General features: G+C 35.8%; 1 protein-coding gene across 5 annotated transcripts; it reads left to right on the plus strand.

Annotated features, from left to right (window-relative positions):
- The first annotated feature begins 2,799 nt into the window (after positions 1 to 2,799).
- On the plus strand, positions 2,800 to 12,806 carry LOC126077114 (UDP-glucuronosyltransferase 2B4-like). 5 transcript variants are annotated; one of them, XM_049886129.1, is made up of 7 exons: positions 2,800 to 3,132; positions 3,478 to 3,523; positions 4,817 to 4,965; positions 8,633 to 8,764; positions 9,564 to 9,651; positions 10,414 to 10,633; positions 12,527 to 12,806. In XM_049886129.1, exons 1-7 carry the CDS (start codon positions 2,800 to 2,802, stop codon positions 12,804 to 12,806), a joined length of 1,248 nt encoding a protein of 415 aa, XP_049742086.1. The 5 variants fall into 5 exon arrangements, with proteins under 5 accessions (XP_049742086.1, XP_049742083.1, XP_049742082.1 ...); XM_049886126.1 differs by having other exon boundaries at positions 2,800 to 3,527; positions 4,821 to 4,965; XM_049886125.1 differs by having other exon boundaries at positions 2,800 to 3,523.
- Positions 12,807 to 13,157: the final 351 nt, after the last annotated feature.

Raw genomic sequence — 13,157 nt, forward strand, 5'->3', positions numbered from 1 at the left:
TTAAACCATGCAGTATCCTCTTGTTCAGTTCAAAAGACTGCCTCGTGATCTATGTACAGGTTCCTAATGAGCACAATTAAGTGTTCTGGAATTCCCAGTCTTCACAATGTTAATCATAATTTGTTATGATCCACAGAGTAGAATGCCTTTACATAGTCAATAAAACACAGGTAAACATTTTTCTGGTATTCTCTGCTTTCAGCCAGACTCCATCTGATATCAGCTATGATATCCCTAGTTCCACATTCTCTTCTGTATGTGGCCTGAATTTCTTGTTGTTTCCTGTTGATATAATGCTGCACTCACTTTTGAATGATCTTCAGCAAAATTTTACTTGCATGTGATATAACGATACTGTCCAATAATATCAACATTTGGTGGGATCACTTTTATTGGGAATAGGCATAAATATAGATCTCTTCCAGTCAGTTGGCTAGGGAGCTGTCTTCCACATTTCTTGGTATAGGCCGAGTGAGTACTTTCAGCACTGCATCCATCTGTTGAAACATCTCAAATGGTATTTCACCAATTCCTGGAGCCTTATTTTTCTCCAATGCCTTCGGTGCAGCTTGGAATTCTTCCTTCAGTACCATTGGTTCCTGCTCATATGGTACCTCCTGAAAAGGTTTAATGTCGACCAATTCTTTTTGGTATAGAGACTGTGTGTATTTCTTTCATCTTCACTTGGTGCTTCCTGAGTCATGTAATATTTTCCCCATAGAATCCTTCAATATTACAACTCGAGGCTTGAATTTTTTCTTTAGTTTTTCCAGCTTGAGAAATGCTCAGCATGTTCTTCTGTTTTGGTTTTCCCTCCCTAATAATTAGGGAAATGAGAATTAAGGCAATAAACTAATTTGGCACAGATTTGTGAAACAAGAATCTGAGAAAACTATGTTTGAAGGAGTATAATATGGAATAATCAATCCAAATGACGTTGGTTTGACCCAGTAATTCTGCATTTGTGCTTCAGAAGTAATTCTGTGCTTCAGAAATACTTGAACATGAGTATATATGAGATGTATGGAAAGACACTCCCTACAGTACCTAAGTGGGTGTCAATCAGAGAACACACTTACCTCTAATGAAAGGCATAAATTATATAGTCCTTGAAAAGAATAGGCAAGTTGGTTACAGGCAATATTGCTGAATGTTGCCTAGATCATATTGCTTTGTAAAAAAAAGTTTCAGAAATATTTTAAATAATACTATGAAATTCTTTTTCTTGAAAAAAATGAAATGTATGCAAACTTGTATAAACATATAGAAATTCAAGGGATCCAAAATGGCCAAAACAACCTTGAAAAGAAAACACAAAGTTGAAAGGGTTACATTTTCTAATTTCAAAACCTACAAATCCACAGTTATTAATCAAGACGATGTGGTACAAGCATACAGAGAGATGTACAGGTTATGAACTAGAACAGAGAATGCAGAAACACAGCCACGCTTTTATGGCCAATTGTTTTTTCAACAAGAGTACCAAAATAATTCAATGAGGGAAAGAATGGTCTTTTTAACAAGGGGGATTGGAAAATTGAATATCTACTTGCAAGGTAATGAAGTTCAACTGCTTATCTCAACCCATATATCAAAATTAAACATGTTGTTTCAAAGAGTAAAATCAAGAAAGTGAAAGCACACCCCTTCAAAGGGGGGAAAGTATTTGCAAATCATATATCTGATAAGGGACTTCTGAAAAGAATATATAACTTACACTTGATAATAAAGACAAATAGCCAAAAGAAAAAATGGACAAATAATCTGACTCAACATTTCCCCAAAGAAAGCATACAAGTCGACAATGAACACATGAAATAGAATCATTACCATTCATCATCAAAAATGTGTAAGTAAAATCACTGGGAAATACAACTTCACACTCACCTAGTTGACTATAATCAAGACAAATAATGGAAAGTGTCAAGAAAGTGGAGAATCTAAGCTAATAGTGGTAAATTAATTTGGGTAGAGATAGCAAGAGTGATGACACAATGTAAAGAATGTAACCAAGATCAATGAATTGTACAAGTATAAGTTGTGAATGTGTGTATGATTTGCTGTGTCTATATTTTCACCAGAACCCCTGGTGGTGAGGTGGAAAAATAAATATTTTTAAAAAGAATTAGAAAAAAAAAAAGAATGTGGAGAAAATGGAGCCTTCATGTATGAACACATGTGGAGACAAAGGGTCGTAAGAGTGAGAAGTGATAGGTAAGGGGCACAGGATTTCTTTGTGGAGTGACAAAAATGTTCTAACATTAATCGTGGTGATGATTGTACAATTCTGTGCATCTACGAAAAACCATAGAATGGTACACATTAAATTGAAGAATTGTTTGCTTTGTGAATATGTCAATAAAGATTTTACCAGACATAAAAACCTTGAATCATGATATCCAAAAATATATTGATGCAAATGTGTAATTACTTTGTTTTTAGTTCTTGTGTCAGAAAGATTGCAACCACAAGTGGCCTCACACTCTCCAGTGTTCTTAACACTATTCTAAAATCAATCATATAACATGGGTGACTCTGAAATATTAGGTCATCCATACTTAGCTGTGTAATAACACTGATGATAAAAGGGACATAAGTACCCTCAGGCAACCACAGGTCATCTACACTTTGCTTTTTCCACTTGGCATCCACGTGTTCTGACTATTCATGTTATGTGTTTACTCTGATGTGTAAGAGTTATATTTTAACTTCTTGATTGATTTCTCCAGAGATATAAGCATGAGCAATGGCAATAAGGGAACAGATTTTTTTGAAAGAAAGATATTCATTTATACCAAGATGTCCATGAAATGGATTTCAGTTCTTCTGCTGATACAACTGAGTTGTTACTTTAGCTGTGGAACTTGTGGAAAAGTGCTGGTGTGGCCAACAGAATATAGCCATTGGATGAATATAAAGACAATACTGGATGAACTTACTCAGAGGGGTCATGAGGTGACTGTTCTAACATCTTCAGCTTCTATTCTTATTGATCCCAGCAAACCGTCTGCTATTAAATTTGAAGTTTATCCTACATCTCTTACTAAAGATGATTTTGAGTCTCTTTTCATGAACTCGATCAGGAAAATGACATATGATCTGCCAAAAGATACCTTTTGGACATATTTTTCAGTATTACAAGAAATCATTTGGGAATATTCTGACTGCCTTGAAAGGCTTTGTAAAGATGTAGTTTTTAACAAGAAACTTATGATGAAACTACAAGAATCAAGGTTTGATGTTGTTCTTGCAGATGCTATTGGCCCTTGTGGTGAGCTGTTGGCGGAGCTACTTAAAATACCCCTTGTGTATAGTGTCCGGTTCACTTTTGGCTACACAATTGAAAAGTACAGTGGAGGACTTTTATCCCCCACTTCTTACGTACCTATTGTTATGTCAGAATTACCTGATCGAATGACATTCATGGAGAGGGTAAAAAATATGATATATGTGCTTTATTTTGACTTTTGGTTCCAGACATTTAATGAGAAGAAGTGGAATCAGTTTTACAGTGACGTACTAGGTAAGTTATGTTTTTAGTTGGTCGAAGGAAGTCCTAACTTTTCCTGTGCCTTTGAAGGTGTGTTTGTGTAAACAAAAAGTCAGAGGAATTTTTTTTTTTTGTAAGTAAAAGCTGAAATGAAAATATGAAATGATCTAGCTAACTGACAAATATTTATAGAGAGCCTTCTATTACAGAATCAGTTACAAAAACCCAGTAGCTAATCTCTAGGACAGGGGACTCCCGAGAATCAGAAATGCGCAAATGAAGACACTTGGAATTTCTTTAATCATTTACATACCCATTTTATTGTAGTTTTTATCTTTAAAAAATTCATTTTGTATTTCCATGAATGTCTGGATGAACATAGACATGCCGATTGAAGAGTGGTACATATTTCTAGCATAACTATGTATGTAGTATTGGGAAAAATACTTGTGTAGCTCAGTTTTGTTATTTATTAACTAGAATATTTTTCCATAGTAACTTCTCAGGATTCCTTCTCAGTTAAAAAATATACTGGCTTTACGCCAGAGTTGAAAATTATAATTTGTTTCTATAATATTTTATTATTCTGCTAGCCAAATAGCCATAATCAAAATAATATAGTTCTATATAAGTTGTGCCTAGTGGACCCTGAGATTTCTAATGATTTCACATTTCTTCACTAATTGTTTACAAATCACCTGTCTTACATGTCTCTGTTGTTGTGGAGGGGTTGGCATATAAGTTATTAGTCTGAATTTTTTGTAGACTATTTCTCTCTTTATAAAAAAATCCACAGTGAGCACATTTATCTTCATAATTTTTGGAAAATTTACAGCATTTACTTGCATATACTATTATTTAATAATGAAATACAGTTCAGCTCTTCACTTGAACTGAATGCCGTAGCTGGTACAAGGAATTGAGCCACACTCACAAAAACCTCAAATTTTAGTTGGGAAACTGAATGTCAAGGATTGGTTTGTAAATTTGTAGAAACTAGACTGAGTACTTCTGGGAAAGGTGTTTCTGTGGCTATGGGAGGCTTAATTGATTGGGGAGTTCAAATTCGAGCTGTTTGCATCTGTAGACCTGTTACATTTGCAACTTTAGATAATGTAAATACATATTTAACTCTACAGCAGCTTAGGTTTAATAACTGCTTTTGGTGGTGGACGTACTGATGTGACATTAGAGATGGAAGGCTCCTCTCACACTTTTAAACATCTTTAGCCAGTTATTGCAAGCTTCCCTCAGAAGATTACTTGGACATTCAGATGTCAATTTTTTCAAGTTTCCTCTACTTTTTGTTTTCTCTTTTCTTTGCAGGAAGACCAACTACATTATCTGAGACAATGGGGAAAGCTGAAATATGGCTAGTTCGAAACTATTGGGATTTTCAATTTCCGCGCCCTTTCTTGCCACATTTTCACTTTGTTGGAGGGCTCCACTGCAAACCTGCCAATCCCTTGCCTAAGGTAAACTTATTACACTTGGTTTAGTATTTTCAATTGAAATGATTCTACTTTCTTCATTGAGAATGGTTGACTAAGTAAGAAAGATGTGAGCAGTGTGCTAAAGTGAACTACAAATTAGAAATTCATATATTTCCATGCCACCAGAAGTATCTGAATATCGTTACAATGACAGAAATAAGTGGGATACCTATGAGACTTTGAGAATAGTCTAATAAATTAAAGCCTTCTTTATTTAGCACATAAGAAAGTATCAGTCATTCATTCAGAGATTATTTTTAGAGTGAAGACCATAGTCCAGATAAACTAGTGCTGGTTGGATATACAGAGAAACTAAACAGACATGGTCCCTGGCCCCTCCCATACCCCACCTCATGCACTCACATCTTATATTCCAGTTGGAAAAATAGAACCAAAGCAAGTAGTAAACATACAGCATGAAAAGTGTTATAGTAAGGAAATACCACAACGCTAAGGGAACACCCAGCAGGGATCATAGAAAGTAACCCAGAGTCATTGATAATTAAGGTGAAGGGTGTACAGGAATAGGTAGAGAAGGTGGGGGGAAAAGGAAGACAAAATGAAAGCAGCTATAGTAGTAACGGTGGTCCCAAAGATCTCCTAATGAGCAGGAAGAGGAGGTGTAAAGAGGCAGATGATGTGGAAGAACTTAGTTGGATCCAGAAGGAGTTTGAAGCATCTATTAAGGGCATTGGGGAGCCAGTGGAAAGAATTAAGCCAGAGAGAGATATGAACAGGTTTCTTTTACAAAAGAGCCCTCAAGATGCAGTTACTGGATTTTATTGTGAAGAACCAAGACTAGAATGGTGGATCTTTTAGGAGATTGTTTCAGGCAATAAGGCACCAGATGATGGGAAACTAGAATGGTCATAGAGTGAACACTATTCCTATGATACTACCAACCTCATATGATTGTTGTAAGAAAATATTCATTAATATATAAAAAACACTCCAAATGCCTCTGGCACAAAGTAATCCAAAAGTGCTATTGGCTACTGTAGTTATTGCTATTTTTGTTACTACTACTAATACTATTAATCATTTCATATGTGTCAGACACTTTAAATATACTTCTCATTTAATAGGAATTGGTTTTCCAGTAGATCAAAATTATATTCTCTAGCAAAGTCCTAAAGAACAGATATCCTGTGACGATTTTAAAAGTAGATGTATATGTCTTAGCAACCAGATGAGCAGGCGAAAATGCTTAAATTTTGTTTTAAGGATTTAGGCTCTTCATCTGTTTTATAGCTAAGGGGAAGACCATTCCTAACCATTATAAATGGGCGAATATAAATGGGTGCTTCCAACATTTGTAGACAAAGCCCAGTGTGCTTGCTTGAAACCTTAGTTTACAGCATTAAAACCATTCATCATTTGAAGCCTCACAGTTTTACATCTTTGAGAATAAAAGGGATGGTTTAACCTATCAGAGGAATTGTTTTCTACCATATACCAACCCTGCAGGAAACCAAGGTAAAACTCCCTTTGAGTATTAAAAAATAAATAAATAAAACCAAACTCACTCCACGGGATTTCCAAGGATGGGCTGGTGGATTCCAACTGCTGATCTTTTGTTTAACAGCCATACATTTAGCCATTGCAGCACCACAGCTCCCCTTTGAGTATATGCGTGTCTGTAGCATAGCTGCGTGATAGAATGAACACAGAAAATGTATCCTGTGCATATAATGAACACAAAAAAGTTCTGTACACATAATAAAGACTAAAGAATTTCTGCTACTTGTATCCGAAAATTTCCATTAGTTTGAACTTACAAAATCATTCTGTCAGCATATAGGATAATATTCCTTATGAAGGACAGCAAGAATCGATTTTAAATTACTCCTACACCTTTAAGACATAAATAAAAAGCAAGCATTCTTTATTGCACTAGTATGTAATCTATTAAAAGATCTGTTTTGTCTCTCTTCTTACTGGCAGCAACATGAAACTGAAATCCTCTTCAAGGATTAAAACTCAATAGTTATTCTGAGTGTAAATTGCTTAGACTATATACATATAATGTCTTTCAAAGGGTGCAAATGCTGCAGTAAGATTAATGACTCTTTCTGCAATCTAACCTTATTCATGGAGAATTTTCCCATTCATATTAAAGGAAAATGACAGTCTTAGTAGGAGAAGGAAAGAGAGGATGAATAATAGTGTGAGAGTTAAAATAAATATTTACAGTGGTTGTTATTTGCATCATAGAAACAAGATTTGAATCTAAGTCAATGATGTGAAGACTGTTATCCATTATTATAAAAAGTCCCCCATATCACTTGCTTTTCCATTAATTGTTAGACTCTCAGATTATTTGAGTTTTTAATAAGAAAAGAAAGCATTTGGCAAAATGCATCAAAAGATCTACAAATAATTATAGCCTTTGACCTCATTGTATACTTATATGAACCTACACAGAAAAAAAAAAAGTAGTGCAGAATCAATCTGCTTGGCAGTGTAATTTATAGAAGTAATTTATAAAAGTAAACTGACAGTAATTTAAATTCCAACATTTATGAGTGGTTAAATAACTTATGTGTATCCAAACTATTGCAATCATTTCATCAAAGAATGCTTGATTACACAAAAACAATCATTATATGAGTTGGAAATGAAGAGGCAAATTGTTAAAAACAATATGAGGCCAAATTTATTATAGAAAAAAGGTATATACAGTGGGATTACAGTTTTCTAAATATATGTCATATGTATACATCAGAAACCCTAGTGGTATAGTGGTTAAGAGCTATGGATGCTAACCAAAAGATTGGCAGTTTGAATCTACTAGGCGCTCCTTGGAAACTCTATGGGGCAGTTCTACTCTGTCCTATATGGTGTCTATGAGTGGAATTGACTTTATGGCAACAGTTTGTTTTTTTTTTTAAATACATTTCTGCATGTGGATAATATAAACACTAGAATGAATGGTTACAGAGTTTAAAAACTTCCAGGATGGAATTTATGGGTGAAACTTACTTTCTCTTTTACATTTTCCATTCTTATCCAAAATTTTTTGTACTGATCTGATGCTCCAGTAGAAATAGAACAATATACAATTAAAGCTGAGTTAAGATCCTGCTATTGTGTCTCCTTCCAAGAATATATACTAGTAGTTAATAACTGTAAATGAAGAGGGAGTGTCCTTCTCACTACCGCGTAACTGCTTAATTTCATTTCCTGCTTGTATTGCACCCCATCCCCCCCACACACATTTACTCAAATATACCTAATAAAGGCAATAGATCTCATATCACACATCGCCTTCCAAAGGAACTGACTGATTAGTGTTGTAAAAAAGCAGCCGCTATTCTAATAATTTGTCTCTGTCAATGAAAATCCCTGGGTAGCACAAATGGTTCCACCTTGTGTACTAAGCAAAAGATTCACAGTTCCAATCTACTCAGTGGCACCATGGAAGAACGGTCTGGAGATCCCAGTCTGGAGAAATGCGTCCTTAAATGTTACCGTGGAAATAGAAATTCTGTGGAGATTTGTTCACGAGTCAGAACTGATTCTACAGCAGTGGGTTTGGTTTTAGTTGTCAGTTCTTGATTTTCTCTCTTAAGTTGTTTCTGGCCAAATCTTTAAATATTGTTCAATATTTTGTTGCTGTTTCATGATGAAGCAAATTCTGTCTTCACAGGAAATAGAAGAGTTTGTCCAGAGCTCTGGAAAACACGGTGTTGTGGTGTTTACTCTTGGGTCAATGGTCAGTAACATCACAGAAGAAAGGGCCAATACGATTGCATCAGCCCTTGCCCAGATTCCACAAAAGGTTAGATAAAGTGCCATCATGGTGACCAACTATCTCACTAGTCTGTTCAACTCTGTAAAGGTTCTAATGATTATGGAAATTTTCTGTAACTATTATGATAGCCCCCCACTTGTTTGCCAGTGTGTCCTACTGTGGGGCTTGAGTGTTGCTGTGATGCTGAAAGCTACGCCACTGATATTCAGGTACCAGCAGGGTCATGCATGGCAGACAGTTTTCAGCTGAGCTTCCAGACTAAGACAGACCAGGAACAAGGATCCAGCAATCTACTTCTGAAAGTCTGGAATAAGTGAACATAAGTTAACTCCCTTCCATGTCATTCAAAAAATAAGAAAGAAACAGGTTAAAATGAAATTTAGGAAACAAGAGCCAGGGTAACACATAGATATGAGAACATAAATATGTATATCATTGGGAATGCACACTGTTTTTTACACTAGATGTATGAGTGCTTAACAATGCCCAGATGCTTGAATTTGTCATTTCTAATCTCAATGTTTTTAGCTACCATGGGAGAAACACCATAATTACTTATTAGAGAATTATCTGATGCTATTTTTTTATATAAAAATAAGTTCCTTCAACTTTGTGTTGTTTTTTGATATAAAAATAAGTTCCTTCAACCTGAGTATTCCTACTTACTTCAGTGTTTTAGTAGTATGATTTCTAGCATCTCTTGTTCTCATTTCCTCTGTCATAGGAAGGGGTTTGGCTAGATGATCTTTTCATGTTTACAAAATTCTAACTTGGTATAACTTTTCAGTTCTATTCATGGAATAAAGCATTTTCTTCATCTTCATAGGTGCTGTGGCGATTTGATGGCAAGAAACCAGATAACTTGGGACCCAATACTCAGCTCTACAAGGGGATTCCCCAGAACGACCTTCTTGGTAAGACCAGAGAACAAATAATGAAAATATGGGTAACTGCTAATCAGAGGGATAAAAGTTAAACAGAAAATCAATTCTTGAGCATTTATTATAGAAGAATTTAAAAACTAAAGCATAAGTTCCGTACATTTATTTTCTAGTTCTAGAGGGAAAAAGATGAAATACAATAATTGGCATTTTATAATATACAGTCATAATTCTTTTGGCCAGAAGTAAGGTATCTATATTTCACATGTAATCACGACTCAAACAACATTTTTAATAGCCTCCTGGATCATCATCCTAATACTCTCACCTCATGCCTATTCTTTCCATTGCTGAAGTGGATCACCACCCCTTCTTCTGAGTCCAGCACCACCATCATCACACCTCTTCCTGCCTTGAACACACCACATATCAAACTCCATCTTTTTTCTCACTGTTTCTCTGAGACAATATACTCTAATGTGTCCTCTTCTTTTGTTCATTTGTCCAGAATGAAATATTTTATCCAGAATATTTTCCTTCAGCTTGTACACCTGACAATCTTCTATTAGCTTCTCAAGTGTCCAGGCACACATCATTTCTTTCATGAAGCCTTCATTTACTACTGCAGTAGGCCTAGTTGCTTCCTGCTCAGAGATCTAAAAACACTTTAAATAGAGTTTTGTGGGCATGATAATCTGTTTTCTAGAAAACACTGCCTCATTGAGCTTCTTATATTTCCCATTTTATTTCTAAGAATTATAATGAATAATTTTGCTAAATTTCACCCCTTCCTAGGTCATCCAAAGACCAAAGCTTTTATAACTCATGGTGGAGCCAATGGCATCTATGAGGCTATCTACCATGGGATCCCTATGGTGGGCATTCCCTTGTTTGCTGATCAACCTGACAACATTGCTCACATGAAGGTCAAGGGGGCAGCAGTGAGTCTGGACATGGACACAATGACAAGTACAGATTTGTTCAATGCTTTGAAGACAGTCATCTATGACCCATCGTGAGTAGTTATATTCGGTTGTTTATTTTTGACGTGGAGGGTGATGCTGGAGAAATGATATGTAAGAGGTTTGAGGACAATGAAAGGTTTGAGAACAAGGATGAAGTTTTGAAAAAGCCAGTAAGGAGGATGAGAAGAATTACTGAAGTTGGACCTGGAAGAATTACAAGATGAGAACAAAGTTGAAAAGAGACCATGAATGTTAAAACAATAGGACTCTGCAAGGCCCTGGAACTTTCTCTCAGCATGAGGCTCATTAATTCTTTTAAACTATTCTAAGCTGTTTTAAGTAAATCAGCAAGAGATAATCAATCTCAAATTTCTTTTACATTTAATGCTTTCCAAAATATCCATCCTAATATTTAGATCCCATTACCAGAAATGATAAACAACTAAAACCAAACAAAACAAACCCGTTGCCACGGAGTCGATTCCGACTCATACTGACCCTATAGGACAGAGAAGACCTGCCCCATACCGTTTCCTAGGAGAGCCTGGTAGATTCGAACTGCAGGCCTTTTGGTTAGCAGCAGTAGCACTTAACCACCAGGGTTTCGTTAAACACCTAGGGCTGAAAATTTATGCAATTGAAACCATGAAAAATGAGGATATCAAACCAAACCCATTGCTGTCATAAATGTATGAAAAGTCTTAGTCCTTTTGGGTGTGATTATTTTGATTATATTTGGAAGAGTTTTAAAATTAAAAAGGAATTGATTTGGAAGATAAATACTGTAATGTGGTGGTTGTTAAGTGTCATCGCATCCATTCTGACTTATAGCAATCCTGTGTAGAACAAAAAGAAACACTGCCCGGTTCTGCACCATCCCCACAATCATCACTCTGTGAGAGCCCATTGTTGCAGCCACTGCGTCAATTCATCTCGCTGACATTCTTCCTCTTTTTCTCTGACCCTCTACCAAACATGACGTCCTGCTCCAGGGACACTTCCCTTCTGATAACATGTACTAAGTACATGAAAGGAAGACAGTGTCATACTATAGCACTTTGGGACTCAGAGTTCATAAACCATATGCATTTTTTCATGTCTTCTTGCTTGACCATAATCATTTGCAAAAGAATGAAACAAATATAATTGCAATGCCTCAAAGTGAAATGCTGAGGACTCTCCAGATTCTAAAATAACAAAGCTAGCAACAACAACAACAATAATAATAGCAAACATTTACTGAGAGTCTACTATATGTTAGGGACAATCTAAGTATTCTAAAACTCTGTCCATTATTCTTCACAATAGATTAAAAAACACTATCCACATCCAGTTCATTTTAGCAAAGAGAGAACTGAGGCACAAAGAGACAACTGGGGCACAAAGAGAATAAATAACTTGCAGAAAGCAGACAGCTAGTAAGTTTCAGAATCAGGATTCAAACCAAGGCAATTCACTTTCACACTTTTAACCACTCAATGACTGATATAAAGTCTATACCAATTCCTGACCAGCCTTGCCTGGAAATGTCCCTGGACCTCATCATGGACCTGCCTCCAATTTTCAGAAAATGATATTATTTTGAACCTTGTACACCAGATTCACTAACAATTCCTTACTGGATAATTCTAACTCTGTGCACTCAGATGATGAAGTTTTTCTTTTCTTTTAATTTTTTTGTCCTTAAGAATTAGCACTTTCCATTCTCTACCCTCAAAATACATGGCCTACCCCGACTTCTTTCTTTCTTTACATCCTGAAATAATATGCATTCAACAAATTCTGGCCCATACATTAAAATGTCTATCATCATCTCAGAGGAAAATAATGTATTTTTCTTCTGATCTTACGTGGCACATATTTTTACGATCTTCATGCAAATTTTACTTACTGATCTTTTCTGATTTATTCTCTAAGTTGGTGTCTATTTGATTTTTCTTCAGCTATAAAGAGAACGCTATGAGGTTATCAGCCATTCATCATGATCAGCCTGTTAAGCCCCTGGATCTAGCCACCTTCTGGATCGAGTTTGTCATGCGCCACAAAGGAGCCAAACACCTTCGCCCAGCTGCCCTCAGCCTCACCTGGTACCAGTACCACTCTTTGGATGTGATTGGGTTTCTACTGGCTTGTGTGGCAATTGTTAGTTTTCTTGTCATAAAATGTTGTTTGTTTGGTTTTCAAAAGTTTTACAAGACAGGAAAGAAGAAAAAGAGGGAGTAGGCCTCTTTAACCAAAAGACTAACAGGCATGATGAGTGAGAGCATTATATTTCATTCAGCCATTATGGTTCAAGCTGTGGAAAGATTCTCCTCCATACTTTGTAAGAGCTGAGCCTTTTCTGATTTCCGAAGATATGTTACTCTTGGTTTATTGTTCTGGTGTTAGCTAATTCTTCCCTTAGGAAGAATAATCTTGAGTGTTTTTAAATAAATTTCTCCTCATTATTCCTCTTGAAATAGTTCCAGTCATCAGGTGGATTATATTCAAGGTATTATTCTCATTTGGTAAATTGTGAAAAAATTCTATGTTTGTGATGAGTTATGTACATTTGTATAACCGGAAAACATGAAA

Source organism: Elephas maximus, chromosome 5 (genome assembly GCF_024166365.1).
Source record: "Elephas maximus indicus isolate mEleMax1 chromosome 5, mEleMax1 primary haplotype, whole genome shotgun sequence".
Taxonomy (NCBI): Eukaryota; Metazoa; Chordata; class Mammalia; order Proboscidea; family Elephantidae; genus Elephas; species Elephas maximus.

Excerpts from the sequence above, each read along its gene's own strand:
- LOC126077114 (XM_049886126.1), top strand. The coding sequence starts at position 2,800 with ATGTCCATGAAATGGATTTCAGTTCTTCTGCTGATACAACTGAGTTGT. Across the intron at positions 3,528-4,820 it reads TACAGTGACGTACTAGGTAA|ACCAACTACATTATCTGAGA; the intron begins GTTATGTTTTTA and ends CTTTGCAGGAAG. Across the intron at positions 10,634-12,526 it reads ACAGTCATCTATGACCCATC|CTATAAAGAGAACGCTATGA; the intron begins GTGAGTAGTTAT and ends ATTTTTCTTCAG.